The sequence below is a fragment of the Heliangelus exortis genome, chromosome 26 (assembly GCF_036169615.1).
Source record: "Heliangelus exortis chromosome 26, bHelExo1.hap1, whole genome shotgun sequence".
Lineage (NCBI taxonomy): Eukaryota > Metazoa > Chordata > Aves > Apodiformes > Trochilidae > Heliangelus > Heliangelus exortis.
This window is the reverse complement of record NC_092447.1, coordinates 1547295-1569012: the sequence shown is the minus strand read 5'-3', so window position 1 is coordinate 1569012 and position 21718 is coordinate 1547295. Positions and strand designations below refer to the sequence as shown.

Here is a 21718-nt window from a genome sequence, read left to right as displayed (position 1 = left end):
GGGCACTTCTGCCACTCCAGCTGGAAGCAGGAGTGATGCCAGGTTTGTTTCCTTGCCCGGGCACCTTACACAGCTCTCTTGACCCAACACTTCCCCTGTCCTCAGTGTTCAAAAAAAAAAAAAATAATACAGGCTTGCTTATTCATGGTTTATTTGTTAGTAAACTTACTCAGCATAAATAATAAGAGTACCCATTTGGTAAAGCTGGCTTCTGATGAAAAGTGCTCTTCAATGGCCCCTCAGGGTGACTTTAAATAGCAGCTTACTTCCTCTGGGCTCCTCCAAGGGCAGGTTTCTCTTCCCTGGTGATGGGGATGGAGCGCTCAGGGACCTCACTTTGCTTCCTTGGTGCAGTCACGGTCAGGACCCCATCCAGGGAGAGAGATGATGTTATGGTCAGAGGGTCCACATCATCTGGAATCCTGTATTTCCTGTTGAACTCCCTGGCAATGAAGCCGTGCTCATCCTTCAAAAGGAGAAGAGAAGGAACAGCCCTGGTTAGAAATGTTGGTTCCACCTAAACCATGGATCCTTTGCATGAAGTCAGGAAGCTCCAGGCTCACAAAGGGAAATCTTTCAGAAAGTTCAAAGAGTTTTTATTATGAGTTGCCCTTTTTCAAGAGCCAAAGTGAGACACAGTGCCCAGCTGCAGACTGACCTCATTGCATGGTGGTGCTGGCATTCCTAAGCTGCAGCAGGCAGACCTACCTGCAGTGCCACCAGCCCTGTTCCTTAGGGGCTCCAGAGCTCTAATAATATCCAGCTTTCCAGTGAGCTGAGCTCTGCTGTGGTGCTTGATTATTTCCTGACTCAGAAAAAGTTGCAGAAGCTATGTCAGGGTTACAGGCTTTCAGGAGCTACCAGTAATCCTCTATTTCCTGACTGAGATCTGTGCTCCAGAAGCTCTTGGAGCTGACAATTCCAGTGACTTAGGGACTTCATCATGGGGATTAATTTCCTTCTGGCAAGGAGGGGAGGTGGGAGGTGGGAAGGAGATGGGGACTGTCAAACCTTGTCACACATAGAGCTTTGGACATGGCTTTTGACTTCTCTCTGCCCAGTTGCCACACAGGGCTCTAGAGCCAGCAAGCAGTGGGATGACTGACAGCAAAACACAACATTTAAGGGTTACAAGCTGCCAGGATGTGTCTTTTTCAGGACGAGGTAACGGGACAGAGCAATGCTCTGATTATGTGGTTTAATTACAACAGTTAGCTTACTGGATGCCTCCCTGCATTCCTGGCCTCTTCCCAGAAATGCCCATTTCAAAGATGATTTTCCAGTTCAGCTCACAGTTCATGTAACATCAGCAGTAAATCTCCCCCCTGGCGCTGCCCAGTCTGGGATCAGCTCCGGGGTTGCACAGAGCATCTTCCATTAGGATTGGTTGATAAAAACCATTTAGGAGTATTTGAGATGAGCAGAGGAGAGGATTGTTTTGCAGTCTCCTTGTTTAACCACAGGTGAAGCTGGCACTCTGAGGTGCACACTTAAAGCAGAAGTACCTGGCGCTCCTCGTGTTTCCCGTGAATTTCTATCATGTCCCCAAGAACCTTCACTTTGAGCTCCTCGGGAGAGAAATGCTTCACATCAAGATTTACAGAAAATTTGTCCTTCTCCAGTCTCATCTGCAAAACAAGGAGGTGATTTCAGGAAAGAGCAGGTGAGGGGCTCAGCTTAAAAAGGCTCTCAGAATACAGCAGTTTAATACTCAAGCTGATACCTACACGTGCACTGTCTGATCTTCATCTGGGACTGGCATGGGTGGCTCTGTCCCTTGCTGGCCTGTAAATTAATGTCCATCACTGTAGTATCTAAAATGTGAATGCTTTCTCTCGATCTGATGGGATGAATGTTTTTCTTGGGAGTGAAGAAGAGTTTCTCTTAATCTGAATTTAAAAGTTACTCTTTAGTTGGCATATAGATTTTGCATCCAATTATTTTTACAGAATGTCTGGAGTTTCCCAGTTTCTCTGACCAGATTTTTCAGTCTTTCAAGCCAAAGAAACCCTGTGCAGCTGACCACAGCTCATCTGTAGGCTTTTTCCTGCATCCTCACTCTTTAATAACCAAAATAACGTCACTGGCAAGCAGTACTGCCTCACTACTCACCTCTGTTATTTGAACAGCAGGACTTCTCTTGAAATTCTGAGTCACCTGCTGCTAATCTCACCTCCTTCCCTTCCATTTTGCACTTTATTGTCCCTAACAAATACTGCTTTTTGCTGCTTCCTGAGGCTGAATTTGCATTTGATGCATGTCGTGGGCATGTCTGTGGGACTTTGCTATAGGAGCTGCCTTTCTCTGCCTTTCTGCTGCACTTCTGGTAAGGGTGTGTGTGAGTGTCTGTGCCAGCTCTAGGCTTACTGGTTTCCACAGTTTGACCTGGGGGTCTAAGTGCTTCTTCTTCCTCCTTCTTGATTAATTGTGAAGATTTCTCCATTGAGACAGTCAGATGTTGTTATCTGTGATGCTTAATATGGCTGCTTCAGTGGACAGCCAGACCCAGGTCACTAAATCAAGGGAAACATTATGCAAAGATTAAAAATAAAATAAAAGAAAAGATTTGCCTGTCAGTCCTTTGCCTTAGAATAGCTCTACAAGTTACTTTTAAATAGGAGTTGACTCAGAGCAGACAGGGCTGTTAGAACTGAATGCCTCTTGGCTCAGCCCCTGGAGCAGAAGATGGCTGCTCCATGATCCTTTGGGTCCTAACATCTTTCTTTTTGTCAGCAGTGACTCTTTAATAAAAACAGACCCCTTTTTCCTCTGAAACCAGGAGCTCCCACCCTGCCTGGCAGGAGGATCCCCCTGCCCGCTGCCCCGCTGCTGCTTGCACCTCAGGAAGGACTGGGATTGAAAGTTTTGTGGAGCAGGCAGAGAAATCGGGTTTCTTTCTTCCCTCCATCAGCTCAGAGGCATTGGCTGCACACAAACAGCTGCATCTCTCCCCAGCACCGGGGCAATGCTTGTTCTCACTCACAGATCATTAGCAGAGGTTCTTGCCTGAGGCAGAGGAGCAGAGGCACAAACTCAGCACCTTCTCCCCCTAAGACCCTTCCTGGTGACCACCTACAAGCAGCTTCCAAGCTCTCAGTTCTCCGGGGTCCTGAGCTCCAGACCCAGCAGGATGTGTCCCCAGGGATAGCAAAGAGCATTAAGAAGGGAAGGTTACCTCAGAGAGTCCTGTCTCTAGCCAGCTGGGCAGCCGGAGGAGGGGGGATCTCATCAGGAAGGGGGAAGCAGGGAGCAGCTCTGACTCCTGCAGATGCTCCCCGAATATCTGGTCAAAGATCCGGCTGGGAGACAACCAGGAGAGGAGGGGTCTGCGCACCAGGGGGTTGTGGATGGTGATGTCCATGGGAGCGTGCTGGAGGAGCCTGGCAAACGACTGCTGCGGTGCTGGGAGCAGGGGACAGCTTTATACCCACTGGCCTGGCCATCCCCACCACCCCCATCCCCCCCCCGTGGCCTCTCCAACACTGGTGTCAGGGATTTTATTGTCCCTGGTCCCCGGGGCAGTGCTGTCTGGGGGAGCTGAACACACTGCTGAGGAGGAGGGGGAAGGGGAGAAGAAGAAAAAGAGCTTATGGGGCAGCAAGGAGCCAAAGTGCTGGGCCACCCGCTCCGTTCCCCCACGTGCTGTTTATCTGCAGAGCCCCGGGCAGGCTGGGTGGATGCTCCCAGCTGCTTTGGATGCCAGCAGCATCAATGCAGCTCCTATCTTGGGCTCACAAGGGAAAATGACAAGGGGCCCTTGTTCCCACTGCCAGCACTGAGACTTTGGCTCCCCGCATCACCCACCAGATGAGAAGGAGCTCTGCCCCTCCTGAAGAGAAGCCACAGCCCTGCTGTAGTCCATGGGCTGGAAAGGTCCCAGGGGGGCTTTGCTGGGCACCCCTGCAGGGTTGTTCTGAAGCAAACCCCCTGCCCCACACCTCCCTTGGTGAGGGTGAGGGATGGCTTCCTCCACAGGGCTTCAGCCCAACACCTCTCCTGTTTTGCTGGCTGCAGAAACCACTTTGCTGGAGAGAGCAGAGAATCCCAACACTTTGTGTGACCTTGGAGTGCTCCGGAGGGCTGTGAGCAGGGATAGAACTGCCATGCCCATGGTGCTGCACTGCAAGGGCCCTTCTCAGGGATGCAAGGCACCTCTGGCTGCCTCTGCCCCTGCAGCAAGATGATTTCCTGCAGCTATGATCCTAATGGGTTCACTCATTTAATTCCTGCCTTGTCTGTGAACCTAAATCCTGATGATGGCTTTAGCCTGGCAGCTGTCTGTAAAGGGCAAGAGTCACCTTGTGCCTCTCAGGGCTCTCCAATTCAATGCAATCCCAAGGTGAGAGGCACATCATCCTTACTGCTAACACCAAAAGCGTTTGTCCCTCAGCTTCTCAGGCAAGAATAGGGCGCAGAATTTACTCTGTGCAAGAGCTCAGGCCATAAATAACTGCTCCAGTCCTCATGACATCAGCAGCAGTGCACCTGCTCTCTGACACCACGGGGACGTGGACTCAAGGAAATCTCTGGTTTCAGGGTACAAAGAGCTGAGCTGGGCACTGCTCCCCTCCCAGGGCAATAAAACTGCTTTCTCCTCCTCCAGCCTCCCTCAGCTCCCTGCCTTCCTGCTCTCCTTGGCTGCCCAGCTGCCTCCTGCACCCCCTGACCCAGAGGGGATCTCCGGGACCGGGAGGAGGTGCCGGATTTTCCCGGAGCGTCCCTGGCTGCGGGCAGTGCCTGCACTCCCTGCTGGAATGTGAGGAGAAGCTTCCCTGGCCAGGCACCCTGGGGCCTGTGCATGTGGCTATTTTAGTCCATCTTTTTATCACACACTCCTCCCTGTGGAATCTGCCCAATGAAAACCTTGCAGCCTTGGCTCCCAGAGGCAGTGGGAGCATTGGAAGGTCCCCTCCCCAGACACACCATGGCTGCACGGACTGTCCCCCATGCCCACCCCATGAGCTCCGAGTATGAGTTTGCCAATCCCAGCAAGATCTACGACCAGAACTTTGGAGAAGGTAAGAAAGGAGATGGGATTCCCCCAGCACCTTTCTCCCCTCTGGTGCAGGAGGGTTTGGTGTGAAGTACCCCCGGGGAGACTCAGCTCCAGAAATCTGCTCCAAGAAATCTGGAGCACAAGGACACAGGCTGCATCAGGGGGGGTTATCCAGGGATTCATAGCTGGGGTCTCTTTCTTCAGGTCCACCTCCTCCATCCATGCCCACTGCTGTCTCTCCCCCAGCGTGTGGCAATCATGATGCTGTGCAAACATGGAGCAAAATGCTCCAGGGTGGGAGGAGAGAGGTTTTTTTATCCAAAGGCTGTGGAGAAAAGCTGAGCTGGGGTGTTCAGCACAAAGCCAGGCAGTGGCTGGCAGAGGGGAAGGAATGTGGGCAGCAGCAGAACCATTCAGCACCAGCACTGCAGCGTGAAAAGGCAAAAAGCTCCAAGGAAAGCCCCCTGGACAATGGCACACAAAAGGCCTTTAGTTCTTCAGGGCAGTTTCTTCCTCATCAGCACTTTCCATGCCCATCCCTGGCTGTGGGCTTTGCACAGCAGAGTGTCCACCCAGCAGAGATGCTAAAGCTGGATGCCAGCCCGTGGCTTGCTGGCAGGTGCTGGCTGTGAGGTGGGGAGCAGGGGCTGGCAGGGATCTGCTTCTGTGTCTGCTTTGGGGATCACAAAGGTGGAAACTGCAAGAGACTCCATCCCTACCGTGCTGGTGTTGTGGCAAACCCGAGGTGTTTGCCAGGCTCCATCCATCACCTGCCACCCCTCCCTGTCTGCTTCCCAACACCCATTTCCGACTCCTCCCCCTGCAAACCCCACACTCCTCACCGAGTCTCATTTTCAGGTCTGTCCCCGTGTGAGATTTTAGCCCCTGCCCTCTACCATGGCTACTACATCAGGCCCCGGATCAACAAGCAGCTGGACAGAGGCATCTCTGAGATCAACCTCAACGAGCACAAATTCCAGGTGTTCCTGGATGTCTGCCACTTCCTGCCGGATGAGCTCACTGTCCGGACTGTGGACAATCTGCTGGAGGTGATGGGACAGCACCCACAGAAGCTCGATCGCCATGGCTTCATCTCCCGAGAGTTCACCAGGACCTACATCCTCCCTCTGGATGTGGACCCCTTGCTGGTGAGAGCCACTTTGTCCCACGATGGCATCTTGAGCATCGTGGCTCCTCGGACGGGGAAGGAGGTGAAGGCCAAAATCAACGAGGTGAAGATCACCCGAGAGGAGCAGCCAGCGGGGAAAGAAGAACAGTCTGGGGAAGGAAAAGGGAAGGAAAAGCCCTAGAGGCCCCCGATTTGGGCTTCAGCAGGGAGGGAGGGGGGAGAGGGATGGAGAATGCATGGTACCAGATCCCTGGTTTTCATCATCAGTTTTAGCAGGGCTGTGATGCAGCCAGGTTATTTGCCAGGCTTTTGCTGATGGCTGGGAAAAGGGATTTGGAACTAAAAAAACAAAAAAACAAACCAAACAGAGGGGGACTGGAGTGTTAAGTGTGAGGGATTGTAATGTAAGTTTTCTCCCAGGCCAGGGGCTCACTGAGCACCATGCAGGCTGCTCTTCTCTCAGCCCAAATGGCAAAGGTCACTCTTACACTAAACTGTGAGGCTGTGTCTCAGAGGGCTGTGGGAAGAGGGAAGAAATTTTTCCAGTGCCTTGGTTCTGGGCTGGTAGCTGCCTTTGGTGTCCTGGAAGGTGCTTGTTGGGCTGTGAAAGTCAGAAGGAAAGAGGAATAAATCTGCCCCTGCTTTTCTCTCGTATGCCTTGGATTCATGTTGCAGGAAGGGTGCCTTAGCTGCTCCAGATGCCAGGAGCAGAGAGTTCACACTGAGCTCATCTCTGGAAATGACATCAGCAGGGACTTGGAGGGACTCTGCCCATGGGGCAGACAGGCTGACCTCTGAGATTTGTCCTCCTGGCTCAGGTGCAGCTGGAGCTGCTTGCTGTCACAGGGACCCCACAGTGCAGAGCATCCTTGAGGAGAAAAGCCTCATGGAGGCTTCACTGTGCATTTCCAGACCTGGAGGTGGAGTCAGCTCAAGTGAACAAATGCCAAGACACGGCCCCTGCTTGCTTCACCCCTCTACTTTATGGGACATCAGCTTTGTTCACACACAGCCCTTTTCAGCCTTTGTGAGGGGACTGAACCCCAAAAAGCTGAAGGGAAAGGCTCTCTCTTTGGCACTGCAGCCCTCTCTGCAGAGTCACAGGAGGGATGAATGTGGCCCCTTTATGCTACATAAGAAATAGCTCTGTAGTCTTGTGATATCAGCTCAGGGATCGTGTGTGCTGCTGGCAGTGGCAGCTGCTGCCCTGGACGGCCCCGACTGCTCGGCAGCTGCCAGTTCCAATCCTTGTCTTCTGAGAGCCAATTAAGAAGCCAAAATGCTGTGTCACTGGCCAAATATGGGGGTCCCTGTCCTGTCTCAGTTCAGCCCTCCCACAGGGGAAAGAGGAGGTTCCATGGGCTTCTCCCTCTCCCTGCTGGAAGGTGACAGGCAGACTCCTGCACTCTGCCTCCGAACACATCGGGTCAGAAATCACGGAATCCCAGAACCATCCGGGTTGGAAAGCACCTCTGAGATCATCAAGTCCAACCCTTGATCCACTCCCCCCGTGGATCCCAGCCCATGGCACTCAGTGCCACGTTCAGTCTCTTCCTAAAAACCTCCAGGGATGGAGAATCCACCCCCTCCCTGGGCAGCCCATTCCAATGCTCTGCTCCAGAGCCTGTCCCATGCAGGACACCTCCCCTGCTGCTGAAACACTGCTGGAAGGCTGCTCTTTCACTCCAGCCAGGCAAAAGTGGCAGCCAGACCACTGAGCAGCTATTTTCTACTTCCCAGAGCCCCTGCCAGCAACAAGGATCAGAGTCAAATTAAGAGCAGCCCTGGCTGGCAGCCTCGGGAGAGCAAATGGGAGGATGGCTGAGCCTCCATCCCCCCTGCTGCAGACCTGATCACCCCACTCACAGTTTGTACTGCTGAGGGATGTCCTTTCTCATGGAGTAGGACCAGATATGCTGCTGCCAGTCAATATTTCTGATGGCTGTCAAAATAAAAAAATCACTTTTACAACAGGCTTTGTCTAAGTTATTAGTAGTTATCCAGAGATATTCTGGGCTAGTGACTTTCACCTGAAGCAGCTGCTTGTAAGGGCAGGAGTAACCCAGTCCTTTACTGCTCCCCTACTTCCAAACTTCCCTGCTCCTCAGTGCCTGCCACACCAGCCTCAAGCACTGCATCAGGTGCCTGCCACATCCCATTTGCAGCAGCACCCTCCTGAGACCTGTTTGTGCCACAAAACACTGCGTGGAGGATGTGTCATGTGTCTGTGTGTGGGCTCAGGAATCACCATCATTTCTGCAGCTTCCTGCCCTGAAAGTATTCCTTAAAGTCACAGCCACTTCAGAGCAGCAGCTATAAAATGCTTTTTCTCTGTCTCTGAGCTGGCAGCTCCTGTGCTGCTAAGAGGTATTGATGGAGCCTCCCTCACTGCAGTCCTGCTGGCACCAGGATAAACTTCTGGGAGCAGGGAGGATGCCCAACATGTGACCAACAAGCTGGGCAAAGGGTGGCTGGCTGAAGAAGTGCTCCTACACATCTAATTCAGACATGGCACATGCTGGAGCATGAAATCCCACCTGGCCCTGCTCTGACTCTGCAATTCAAGGGCTGTGGGCTGCTGAAAACAACATGTGGCCAGGGCTGGGGTTGTATAGGGAGGAGATCCTGAGACAGAAGTGCCCAGAACAGTTCAGACCTCCCCTCCCTTCATTTTTTATAGACAGTGCCAGCTTTTTGTGAGCCTGCACCCAACCTATAAGAGTGTGGGCCCAGCCAGAGGCACCCTGACACCACTGCAGTAGAAAAGCACAGCATCAGCAGTCACCACACAGTTCTGTTCTGCCTCTGACTTACATTATTAGCTCTGACTTTGCTCTCCAGTGAGTTTGTTCTCTCCAGCTGGGCACTTGCAGGCTCATCCTGTGCCAGTTGCCCAGCTTGTTACTTAGACAATGTCCCTGAGTCCGTGCAGCCAGCTGCCCCAGCAGTGATGGAGGGAGAGGGGCTGGTACTGCCTGCTGTGAGCTCCTGGACTGTTCCTCTGCACCCTGGCAGGCTTTGCACAAAACAAGCTGATGATTCTGCTGAGCAGGAGTGCTGGAAGCCATGCTCTCTGTTAGCCCTGCAGACACAGACTGAGGAGGGAATGCAGCCTGGCAGCCAAATGCTCTCCAGCTCTGCCAATGTTTTTGATGCCTTTCTATTTCTCTGGTGGAGCTCAAACCAGCAGCTCCAGTATTTGTGAGAGGAGCTGATGGGAAGAGGCTCCCAGACTTTTTTTTTTTTTTTTAATTCTCCACAAAGCAGCAGAGCAGACGTTATTCCAGAAATCAAAGCAGACATGGGCTCACTGAATCAACAGTCTGTGGCAAACCCAGAGGCACAGAGTCTGCAACTTCCCAAGCAGGGACAGACTCCTGAGACCACCCTGAGAACATCTTCCTGTTCTGAACAGGACTGAATCTTATCTGCCTGCAGAAATTCTATCTTAAATTCCCCCTTAAATTCCCTGTACCAAATTGCTGTGGTACAGGCTGGGATGTGCAACTGCTCCAGCCACAAGAACAGGAGTTTTGGAGCAAGACACAGGCTCTGTGGGGCACAGTGCAGCTCATCCAGGACTCATCTAAGAGAGCAGCTGTACCCTGTGATCCTTCCGAAGCAAAAACCCTTCTCTTCCTCCCTCTTCCTACATATTTCCTTCCTCCTGGACAGGTACAAGCTTTGCTCTGCCCTTGGGCAGATGATAAATGAAGTTGTAAGCCTGGCTGAGAGTGTGGGTCCAGCTGGAGTAGGGGAATACAGCCAGTTCTGAGATAATCCATCAGAAGGGTGAATCAAAACTTAGCCACTTGTCAGCACGCGAGGCATTCAGTCCCACACTGAACTGGGGCTGACTGGCAAATCAAGGCTGTGGGGCACAGTTTCCACTCAAGCACTACTTTAACACAGTAGTATCTTTCACCACTGAGTATCAGCTGCCTGCGAGCTGCCAGAGATGAGCTGCCTGGCATTCAGTCCAGGAATGACCAGGCACAGTCTCAGCAGTGATACGGAGGTAAAATGCACAATAATGTTCCTGTTAGACAAAGGATGAGCCTAGGAGCTGTATTTCAAGTCTTTAATGATGTGAGTCCTTCATGGGAAGGTACAAATTATTGCCTGTTGGAAAGGGGGCTAGGACATTCCCCAAGAGCACAAATCCCTTAGGAGCTACCTTCATCTAGGTGGCTATATAAAAAAAATGGATTCCCAGTAATGTCCCTGGGGTTACAGATACCTTGCTGCCTGCAGCAGGAGCAGCAGCACTAGAGCTGAGCTGAGAGCCAGGTCCCAGCTTCACTGGGGCATCACCTGCCTCCCAAGAAGATGTTTGCTTTCCCACTCTGTGCCACGCATGTTCCTGACATCCTGCTTGGGATGCAGAGATGAACAGCAAGAAGAGCACTGAGGTTTCCCACCCTGGTGCTGAGGAAGATGTCAAGTCCCTCCTCTCCTCTTCTGCATCACTGCTGCCTTCAGCAGGATGGCGCTGGTGGGAGAGGAGGATAGCAGAGGGACATCCACTGCACAAACCAGAAAGCAGAATTTTAACCCCAGGGCTGTGGCCCGGAGGCGTGCTCACACATTGCCCACTTCTCCCTGGCCAGCAAGAGGCCAAGGGGGCAAAGAGAGCCCCGGGAAAGCCCGGGGCAGAGGGGACGCCCGGGGCCGGCAAAGCGGCTGTGCCGCGATGGGGAGAAACCTGACACTGCCAGACACTCCCTGGGAATAGCCAGGGGCCGAGCAGGAACCAGGAAATACAAGATCTCTCTGTCCAGAGAAGGCTCCTTCTCCATGGGCGAGGCAGCGCCATGGGCAACCTCTGGAGCTGCGGGAGACCCTGGTGAGTGGGGCTGCGGGAAGGTGCGGGACGGCAGCCCGAGGTCCGGGCAGCCCGGGAGCCAACTTTGGGTGGACTTGGCAGGCTTTGCTTCCTTGTGTTGGGCTTGCCAGGGCTCCCGCTTGGCTCTCAGCCCCTCACCTTGCCAGCTCACAGGGAAACCGAGAGGTGGGGAGCGGTGCGGGGCGGTGCGGGGCAGCCTCTGGGTGCCGGGGTGAAGGGAGGCGAAGGGGATTTGTCCCTCACGTCTGTGGCACTCCCCGGGACTGGCAGCTTGGGTTCTCAGCCAGCAGCTGAGAATAGCTCAGTTCTTAGGAAGAATCTGGTTCAAGTCCCTGTCCTCGCCCCAGTGATCTCCGGCCCGGTTGCACCCCCTGAGGTGTCCCCTTGGGGTGCTGCGAGGAGGGACCCCCCGAGTCACCCTGGGTCACCTGCCCCATCCTGCTCTGGGCTCCTCCAGCCCCTCTCCCTGCATCTCTCTGGGCTGTATCTGTACTTGGGAAATCCTGGGTACGTTTTCCACACCGTGTTGCTCTTTCTCGCTGGGTGGGGAGGATGGGAGTTTAATCCCTTCTGGCTCGTCTTGTGCCCTGGAGCTCCTGCTTACAGAAAAAGGGCTCAGTGAGCATTACTCGGTGCCAAGTGGAAGTATTTTCAGTTCTGAGATGGTACACGAATACCAGATGAAGTATCGAGGACGTTCTCTCCAGCGCTGCATTTGTTAAAAGTATTAGAAATTCCTGGGAGCTTTTCAATAGTAACAAGAGGGACAGCATCACCTGGTGGCTGGAGCAGAGCAGGAGGTCAGGACATCCTCCCAACCTGAGCCCTGAGCTGGATGGAGCACAGAGGAATTGGGGATTTAGGAAAAAGGAACTGCAAATATTTAAAGAAATTGCTATGACAGCAAATTTATTCACTGAAGAAAGTTACTGATGAAGGGAGGTGTGTGGTGAGGTCTGTAAGGAGGGTGGGCCCCAGGTATCCTCACCACTTGGTTTAGTACTTGGGGCCTCCAGAGTGCATGGACAGCAAAAGATGCCAAAATTCAGGAACTTACAGAGAACTTACTGTGAAGCAGGATGGTGTAGGGCAGCAATCAGGTAGGCATTGACCCAGGGAAAAGGGAAAAAGCACTGCAGGAGCAGGGATGTGTGTGCTGCCATGAAGAATACAACATGCTTGGAGCAGGCTATGTGCTGGTTACAACATGTTTGACCTGGTTTTGAGAAGAGGGGAGAGGTTTGCTCTGCTCTTGTTTCCTATGTGGCATCCATTCTAATTACCAGAGAGAGATCTGAGGCTGGGAGATGCCATCTCCTGCCTGGCTGGGATTACCCTGCAGACAGCCTCAGAATAGCTCCAGCCCACACACTGCCTGCTAAGGCTCTTGCTACAAAGAAAGGCAACCAAAACAAGGAAGATGAGTGAGGAAAGCTGATACTGCAGCCTGTCTCCTAGGAAAGGGGTGGGTGTCCCAGTGCCCCCCTGGGGCAGCACACCAGGGACATGAGGAGCAGTGTTAGATCCTTTGGGACAGGTACAGGGCCACCTTGCCTTCCTCAAAGCTGCCTTTGAATTCCCAGGTCTAGCAAGTCTGGTTAATCATTACTGACTATTTTGAAGGTCTCCAAGTTCTCTGGCTGCACTCAAGCTTTTTTTTGTTTTGTTTTGTTTTGCCATTAGAGTGCCCAAGGCATTACTGCACACTCTGCTCTGCTTACCCTCCTGCTGAAACTGCCTCTAAAAGGCAGCCAAAGGCAGAGCTTTGCTTCAGATCCTGCACTGTTCCTGCCTGTGGAAGGATGGTCTGGCACGTGCACACACTGCAGGATATATAATGCTTGTTTGGAACCATCTGGCAACTCTGAGGCCACACTGAAAGTGCTGCTGCCCACTTTCAGCTGCTGCAGCAGGTACACAGGCCCCTGTGTGACCCATTTGTTGGTCAAAACCCACATGACATGCAGACTGAGGAGCACCCATACAAGGGCTGGCACCTGCTCTCCTCCATCCCTCCCAGTGTGATGTAATGATAACATTTCCTGCCTAGAATGTGACACATCCCTGCTCTGCCAGACAAACCCACACTCCCCTGCCAGCACCAGCCTGCAGAAATTCAGCTCCCAGCTCTGTAGTTACAGCTGGAATGAATTTGGCTCCTGCTCATACCATGTCTGGAAAATAGCTGTATTTGGCTTGTCACACAGGTACACTGAGACAAGGGTTTGCCTTGGCTGACATTAAGTGCATAACTTGTTTGCTTTGCTTGTGTCTTAAGTGGCAAACTGAGCACAGGAAAACTGTCTGAAACATGAAACTGGCACCAGGTCTGTGCACAGCTGCTCCTTGAGCAAGGGGTGCAAAGAGTGGGGATATGGGGCTATCAGAACAACTGGCCCCAAGAGAAGGGTTCCATGCCAGCTGAGATCATGCTCTGCACCTTAAATCTGTGATCACACAGCTGTGGAACTGCAAACCTCCAGTGAAAGCTGTGCTGATTCACTCTGCATAGTGGGCAGGCAGGCAGGGCTGAAAGACAAGGAGATTTGGGGGTGTCTGGGGGGTATGGGAGGTGTGTCACAGAGGAAGGAAATCCATCTCCACATCTCCCCTTTGGAACTTCTTGATGCAAGGGTTGCTGAGGTTCTGGCTTGGCTTAATAGCTCTGAGACAATTCTTGGGCTTCTCTCATTACCCACAGATGGGTTTGCATGTCATGAAAGGAGAGATTGGGGGATTATCTGGGCTAACATCTCTCTCTAATTCCAGGAATTGCCCTTCACCTTTTAAAAGAAAGAAAGAAAAGCAAGGTAAGGATTTGTGACTGATTTAGAGGACAAGAAGGGGAGGGATGATAGAGCCCCTGCTTAGTTGACATTAGTCCTGACTGTGAATTGGTATCTGAGGCTGAGGTCTCTCCTTTATGCACCCAACCTTCCTCAGGAGAAGTCTGGTAGGAGTAAGAAGCAAATTTCTTTAAAACTTAAAGCAAGGGGTATGATGTGCCATGGCACTTGGAAAGGGGAAGGAAGGGACTTCAGCATATCTTTAAAACAGCAGAGTATCACATCAAATCACATGTGAGTACTCTGCATTGGTAGCACAGCAGAAGGTGCATCCAAGTTCTGACATCAGTCCCTCAGAATAAAGTGTGGTCTCTAAGGAGCCCAATTTTGTCCTGTGGCTGGGCAAAATAAGGGTTTGAGGCAATAAAGGAAATAACAAAATTAAAACTGGATCTGACTTCTCCAAGGGCCTGACAAGGAAGCTCTCTGTGCTGTGTCTGTCCTCCTAGATTCTGCCAAGAACATTGTGGTCCACAGCATGTTGTCATCTGGGAAATCTGGGAAACTTTTTATTTTTTTTTCCAAAGAAACAAGCCCAGGCTTTCTTCTTCGAGGCAGGCATCAGAGACAGCATTAAGGTTGAGGGTGACAGATGAGGTGGAAATTTTATTTGTGCCCAGTGGGGAAAGTCCATGAGCCAGACACTGCATTTGGAACAGCAAACATTTTTGTTAACCTCCTCCGTTGGTGTTTCTTTTTCAGGAACTGATCTGAGACAGAAGAGCCAACAGCATCAGCCTGACAGGAAGGTAAACAGCTTCCCAGAGTTGTTTTCCTAACTGTATATTGAGAAGACAGAGCTTACCAACACTTCCTAGGCTAGAGGGGTTGGGAGGACGTGGGGCAGCTGTGAATCACCTCATCCTGTTTAGATGTTAATGGCTTTGGGACCAGTGGGGCCCATTTTGCATCCCTCTAGAGCAGAGAGAGCAGCAGGATGAAATGTCTGAGATGTCAGAGAGATGGATGGGGGAAAGATGTGTAGGAGATGACTTCCCAAAGCTCTTTCTTCCCAAAGGCTCCAACGCAGGAAGATGTCCCAGAATTTCCTCTCTATGCCACTGTGAGTAAAGCCAAGAGTGTGCAGCAGGATGAGAGCATTCACTATGCAGACATCCAGGTGTTCACCACGCTCCGGGAGCGCTCGGCAGCAGAGGTGAAGAATTTACAGATGCAGAATGCCACAGAGTATGCAACCCTCAACTTCCCCCGGCCCAGGCTGAAATATGACAGCAAGAATGGGACTCTGGTATAAAAAAAAAATAATAAAAAAAAAAAGGCTTGATGGCCCTCTCCTCCTTCATCACCAAAAGGATTTCACAGACTCAGAGATGCCAACCTCCTGGACACATCAAAGCTCCCTGAGAAAGTGCAGACAGGCTGTGTCTGCACCTGCATTTCCCTTCAGAGGAAACAGACATGCTCTGGTTCTCAGGGTGAGTATTTTCCCAGCTGATTCTGCTGACAAGAAACACCTCTTCACCTTGGAAGAGTTGCCTCTGAAGCTGGCAATCAGTCTCCTCTCAGCACTGTGAGAAGACAGAGCTGCTCCTTTGCTTAGGAAGGCTAAAACAGAGCTCAGGGCTGCAGGGAGGAGGTTCCTGCTGTGGGACAGGACCAGATGAGTCTGCTCTGCAGAGGAATTTGGGAACATGGCACACAGGATTCAGTCTTGGGACAAGGGAGGTGTTGCCACAGGATTTTGTGTCGATGCTGAGAAAATTCTGCTATGTGGAGAATGACCTGTGGATGAGACCCTGAAGAAATGGCATGAAACCTATAACAGTATCTGTTTAGTGTCTCCCTCCAGCCCCTGCCACTGGAGCTGCAGTCACACACTATGTGCACCCCCTTTCCCCAAAAAACAGTGTTCTGAAACTATGCACAGCAAACCAAAACCAAGGCCAGAAGTGCAGAATTAACTGAGGGGTGTAGGACGATTTCTTTCACTGAAGGGCTGTACAGATCTGCATCCTTATCCCAACATGTACAGAACTGAGTTGTGAGCTCTTGGGTCTGAAATGAAACAAGGAAAATTTGCTGTTCAGCTGTGAGGCAGCCATTTGAAAGCCACTGACTATATTTAGGGAAGTTTTCCAGACCTTAGAGTACAGCAGCTCTCTGCACTTCTGAGATACTGGGAATGAATATTGGGCAACTTTACAGAGGGCTTCAGACTTTTGCTCCATTTTTTTCTTAGTCATGCTGTCAGTTTTAGTTATAAACCCCAGTTACATAGAGCACGTGTGGTATTTGCTGCTAATACTCCCAGGTACATCTCTGAGAATTACTTTATGGATTGAAAATTCTGTTAATAATGCAGTATAGCAGCACTGAGAGTTGCTCCCAAGCAGAAACTTCAGGCACTGAGTCAATGCTTGGCACATTCTATTCCTAAGCAGTGGTCAGCATAGCAAAATGTAGGTTGTGGTACAACCTGGACATGCTGCTGCATTTTATAAACACTTTGCATATTCTGGATCAGCAAAATGTAAAAAGCATGAAGGAGCTCTTGCTCATTACAAAAAAATAAAGCTGGTAAGGGCAGTGTTTGGGCTAAGATGGAAGTGTTTTCAGGACCAATCCTACAATTTTTCTACCTTATTTCCCCTGCTGTCTGGTAGGTCTCAGCAGGGCTACTGTAAGGCTAGAGTAATGTTTGCAGGAGAAGGCCCTTTTTTAATAATAGATACAGTATAATTTTCTACCTGAAAAGGGTTTTTTTGCCCATGCTGTCTTGCTGACCTCAATAGGGCTATTTTAAGGCCTACAGTAGCAAGCCCCTTATTTATAATGCACACAGCTTGAAGTTGCTGGAAGGTTCTCCTGAGTGCCAAGGATTTCTGTTCCTGCTCTTCCATGTTCCTTTCTGCACCCCATGCCCAGCATGAAACCTGCCCTTTAGACTGAGGGGGGTTGAATGGGCACAGGATTTACTTTCAAGAAGGGAAGCATGGGACACTCCAGCAGCAGGTCCTGCTAATCCAGCTTCAGGGGAAGCCAGAGGCACAGATCCAGATCTGGTTGATGCTGGTCAGCAGCTCTGTGCCTTCTCGCAATGAATTGCTGTACAAGAACCAGAAAACAGGCACTGGCTTCAGTTCCAGTCAAGTCCTGCACATCACAGGAAGAAATTGGATTATTTAGAAACGTTATTAAGTCTGGATTTTAGTTCAGGAGATTTTCTAGAGGGTGCAGAGTCTAACAGGTAATTTTTTTTGTAAACAGTGTAAGTGATACAGCCTGGGATTGCAGTGGTACTGAAGTTTCCCTCACCCAGGAGGACAGAAAGCTGCACAGGGACTAAGGTCAAGCTGCTGGGCCCAGGGCAGTGGAAGTTTGCACATCCATCAAGTTGAACCAGTTTGACCACAGGCATAGCAAGGACTGGGCTTGGCTCAGAGGAACTTGCTTCCACTTAATCATGTCACTGAGTTCTGTAGATCTGTGCATCACCCCCTTTGTAGTCTGGAAGAATGGGAGCTACAGTAGAAACTCTTATTTTAATGAGTGCTTCAAAGCCTGGAATGATCATTTATCTCCTGTTCCCTGTGGAGCTCCAGCTGCCACATGCAGCCAGTGCTTGGTGTTGTTTCTGAAGTGCAGGATATCTGAAGAGATAATCAAATGCTCTGCATATCAACAGGATTAGTACAGTAATTTTGCCTGTTTACCAGACCTCGAATAGGTGAAATGTGAATGCAGCAAGGATTTCTGTAAAGGACTTGGTTTTGCACTGAATATTAAAAGCTTCCAGTAGCCAATCTCCCGTGTTCCCCGAGGTTGTTACATTTAGCTGTTAAATGAGCGTTAATAATTAACCAAATATAACCTGAACATTAAAGACGGGATTTTTAATTTTAAGCAATAAATTTGCACTTGTGGGGGAGGTCGTTGCGCGGTCGCTGCGCTGGGGCTCTGGGGGCACCGGCAGAGCCCGGACCTGGCACCCACCGAGCCCGGGGGGTTCCGCGTATCCTCCTGCCCGACGTGCGGTGAACCAGAACCGCACTGAGGGTGCTGGGATCGGCTTTTCCGGCTCCGACCGGGCGGGTCCAGCCCGGGACCGCCCCGTCCCGCCCCCGTCTCCATGGCAAGCAAGGGACGCGGCCGGGACCGCACCGGATCCGCACCCTCCGGTCCGCACCGGGCGCAGGTAGGGTCCACCCCACCGGGAGGTTTTCCCTTCCCAGCCCCCGGGACCATCCCGCTCCTGGGAATCGCCCCCATTCTCGATACCCCAATCCCCTTCCCCCGTTCCCTGGGTCCCCCTCTCCCCCCCTCCCAGCCATCCCTGTTCCTGCTCCTGCTGAAATCCCCCCGGGCCCGATCCCGGTTCCAGAGGCACCTGGGCCCACACCGCCCCTCAGGGTTCCCATCCCTGCCCCACACCTCCCTGCTCACTCGATTTTTTAATTTTTTTTCTCTCACTTGCAGAACGGGCCCCCCAAAGCTCCCACCCCCAGCAGACTCAGCAGAACCACCCTGGCTCTGCCTCCGTCACCTCTCTTGCCCCACCCCTGATTTTTGGTCCCTAAAGATGTACCAGGATGACACAACCAAGATAAGGGTGACCATCTGGCAAAGGGTTAGACCCATGCCCACCTTTAATGATCCTTAAAACCGGGGATTCCTACTGCCATGCAGACTTTCTGAAGGAATTTTACCATATCCATCCTCTTAACTCTGCTGAACTTCCCCACCTTTCCTTTCACCAGACTTCACTCTGGGCTTCTAAAGGAAGAGGCAACAAAGAAAATATAGATTACCAGAAAAATCCTAAATATAACAGTATAGGGAATTGTTTCCTAAAATTATTTATGAATCTTTGCTTTCTGGGCTAAATGCACTGAACCAAGTAATACCAGGAGTATTTTACACTGAGGAGCAGTACACCTTTGGTTGGCATATTTAACTGCTGCTGAATTTTGATTTCCCCTCCACAAATCAGAGGAGATAATTAGATCCTGTGCACAGTCCAAGCCAATGTAATCAGGAATGATTTTTACATGTGTTTCAGGGCAATTCTCTCCACTAGGTCTACATTCATGTGGAAGAAAATACGAAAATCTGAAACCTAAGAAGGTAGCCCTTAGATGTGCTTTCTGCAGGCAATGAAAGTAGGTGACGACTTTCCTCCTTCATTTTGCTCATATTCAGACATTTTGTTGGTAAAATGGTTGATGTTTTCCCTCTAAGAAAAATTGTTAAGATAGCACTTAAGAGCACTTAAGGGCACAACTTAAGAGCACTTAACTATCTTGCCCGGAATTCAACTGGGGAAACTGGAAGGGTTGGGATTATGCAGAAACTGTCCAGGAGAGGGCAATGGCACCAAGCAAACTTCATACCAAACACCCTACATGTTTGTTTTGAAAGTCCCTCCTATCAGGAGCAGCTGACACAGAGATCCCTTTGGGATCATTGCCCCGTGCTCCTCACTTTGGAATCATCCAAGCTTCATTTTCAGTGAGTGTTGTTTGCTTCTTGCAAGGATAACACCCAAAGACATCTATTACGTTGTTATAAAGCTGAAAGGAAAAAGTGATTCCTGCTACAAGAAGCAAGCTTGGAGTCTGAGGGTGAAACACAAAGGTGGGAGAGTTAGAGTTTGATTTCTAAAAGGCATTTGCAGCACACACATGCACTTATGATGCATTTGTGAGACCACAATGAACAGAAGGATTGCTCAGCATCATCTGCCTCTCTGGCTAGGTATCAGGAGTGGTTTCTATTCTCTGACATTCATATTGTCACAGTGGGGCAGTTTTGCTTCAAAGCTGAGAAATCCCACGTAGAAGCAAATCTTTGATGAGAGAATCTGATGGAAAACACTGTGAGCAGGCCTGGACCTGAACGTGGCACCTGGAATTAGAACTCTGTGCCTCTCACCATGTTGCTGGTCTAGCAGGTAGCAGGGATACAGGACTGAAAACGACCACCTGAATTTCAGATACCAGTCCTAGATTTTCTTGTTTGAGCCAACAAGGCAGGCAGGTAGAGCTTCTGACTTGAATGGTCTCTCCAGTCCCAACCAGCTTCTTCACAGTTCCCCCAGTGTGTTCAGCTGAAAAGGAATTCCTGATTTCTCAGGGATGTTGCTACTGAACGTTGTTTCCTGGGCATTTCCTGTAAGGTGAGATGAACTCTGAGAGACTGGAGATATTCAATACTTATTTCTGGAATTAATGCAGTCATTAATGATTTAGAAAAACTGCTTGTATTGTCTTTAACTCTACTTGGAAAGTTTGTTTTTTTGTTTTTTTTTTCTTCTTTCAACCTCATTGCCAGGGTAGCTGGAGCAGCGTGCAGAGAAATCTCTGTGCTGTGCCCTGGTTTGCAGCTCCTGCAGCTCCCAGGCTGCTGACAACGCTGCTGTTTCTTTGGGGCTGTTCAAACGATAGCTGGGCAGCTCCTGCCCTCTTTCCTTCCTCCTTTCCCGGGGAGCAGCACCGCTGCCATTTGCCCTCCTTGGATCTCTCTCCCTGCCCCCCCCATCCCACGCCGTGCAGGGCTCGCAGCGTTTGGTGGGTTCGAAAAACCTCTTTTTACACAGGATGTTTTGTGCGAGGAACGACTGAGCTGGGAAATGGGTTTCAGATGTTCCTCCAGCCCAGTCCAGTCCCGGGGCCTCCGCATCTTGTAAGCGGAGGCGTTTCCATAGCAACCGAGTGACATCTCTCCCGCTACTCCCCCAGCAACTCCCTCTCGAGCATGCCCAGTCCCGGCCCCGACTTGGGCTCAAGTCTCGGTGCAGTAACGGGGCTGCACATATGGGACTATGAATGTGATTCCCCATGAGCTCCAACTCTTTGTCTTGGCGAGGAGGAGGAGGAGGAGGAGGAGGTCGCGCCCGGAGCTGGAGGAACTTCCCCGCGCCCCCTGAGACCCTCGCCCATCGGGGGGCTTGTGCAGAATGCTCTCGTGTTTGGCCAGGGGGAATTTACTGGATATTCTTCAGGAGGGCTTCACGGAGGTAAATGAACGTCCTGTGTCTCACCCAGCTCCTTCCCGGGCCGGGCAGGAAGCTTTGGGGCAGCATCTCTGAGTTCTTTGGGTGTTTTCAGCGATAGAGAAGTAGAAAAATGAGCAAGATTTCAGGGTGGGAGAGCTGTTTGCTAACAAAGGGCATCCTGGGCAGCTCAGCCAGGGATCTGCAAATTAGCGATAGTTATTTTGAGGAGTTTGTGGCTGTTTTACAGCTGGTGTTTTTATTTTCTTTGCAGCACTTTACTGCTGTATGTAAATAATATATACTGCAGCAAGATTGTGGGGCAGGGTTTGTTTCATAGATTTGACTCCTCTGTAGAGTATCTGGGGTCTTTATGTATGAAGGCTGCTGGAAAGTCTGCGTATCTGCTTTGTTTACACACGTTTCTTAGGAGAGGCTGACAAAGAACTGCCTGACTTTTTTTACCCATCTTGCTCCGTTGGTTGAATCAGGCATTGAAATTCATCTTGGTTAGGAAAATATATCGTTTAAAAGTGTTCTTTGTTTGCTGCGTTTGTGGTTAGGGAATCACAGATCACTAATAAATGAAATAAGGAGTGAGAAGTACGGAGAAATTCCAGAAATCAGAATTCTGAAACTACATGGGGAGTGCCTATTGCTGTTGGCTTCCTTCTGCAGGGTGCACAAAATGTTGGTTCTTTTGGACTCTGTGGACTGAGGACAAAATGCCAGGGCAGCTGCTGCCTGGCTGTGCATCATGCAGACCATGCTGGAGCATGAATTCCTGTCTTTAAGCTGAAAAGAAACAAAAATTGTGAGGGCTGCTGCTTGCCTTCTCACCTCCTGGCAAGGGTAATCTCCTGGTGTGTTTTATTCTCTGTTTTAGAGCACATGGCTTATTTTTGTGTTTACTGGTTCCTCACCCTTGCAAAGCTCAGCCCCCCATCCT

The 21718-nt window shown here is 50.7% G+C and overlaps 4 protein-coding genes across 6 annotated transcripts in view; 3 read left to right on the top strand and 1 right to left on the bottom strand.

The window, feature by feature from the left end:
* Positions 1 to 134: 134 nt before the first annotated feature.
* Positions 135 to 3411, bottom strand: CRYAB (crystallin alpha B). Its single transcript, XM_071769138.1, has 3 exons — positions 3176 to 3411; positions 1506 to 1628; positions 135 to 466 (listed from the first exon to the last, which is right to left on the bottom strand). The coding sequence occupies exons 1-3, from the start codon at positions 3359 to 3361 to the stop codon at positions 263 to 265; spliced, it is 513 nt and encodes a 170-aa protein (XP_071625239.1). The 5' UTR covers positions 3362 to 3411; the 3' UTR covers positions 135 to 262.
* Positions 3412 to 4817: 1406 nt separating this feature from the next.
* On the top strand, positions 4818 to 6485 carry HSPB2 (heat shock protein family B (small) member 2). Its single transcript, XM_071769033.1, has 2 exons — positions 4818 to 5018; positions 5855 to 6485. Exons 1-2 carry the CDS (start codon positions 4856 to 4858, stop codon positions 6304 to 6306), a joined length of 615 nt encoding a protein of 204 aa, XP_071625134.1. The 5' UTR covers positions 4818 to 4855; the 3' UTR covers positions 6307 to 6485.
* Positions 6486 to 10608: 4123 nt separating this feature from the next.
* On the top strand, positions 10609 to 17581 carry C26H11orf52 (chromosome 26 C11orf52 homolog). Its single transcript, XM_071726815.1, has 4 exons — positions 10609 to 10971; positions 13741 to 13781; positions 14520 to 14566; positions 14836 to 17581. The coding sequence occupies exons 1-4, from the start codon at positions 10940 to 10942 to the stop codon at positions 15070 to 15072; spliced, it is 357 nt and encodes a 118-aa protein (XP_071582916.1). The 5' UTR covers positions 10609 to 10939; the 3' UTR covers positions 15073 to 17581.
* Positions 17582 to 17892: 311 nt separating this feature from the next.
* Positions 17893 to 21718, top strand: part of DIXDC1 (DIX domain containing 1) — a 32030-nt gene continuing 28204 nt past the window's right edge. The window contains exons 1-2 of one of the 3 annotated variants that reach the window (XM_071726811.1): positions 17893 to 17973; positions 18838 to 18937. In XM_071726811.1, the coding sequence (XP_071582912.1) occupies positions 18914 to 18937 (24 nt within the window). In that variant the 5' untranslated portion in view covers positions 17893 to 17973; positions 18838 to 18913. Of the gene's footprint in view, positions 17974 to 18837; positions 18938 to 19995; positions 20794 to 21718 lie in introns of those variants that run through there. The other 2 variants (XM_071726809.1, XM_071726813.1) reach the window with 2 other exon arrangements.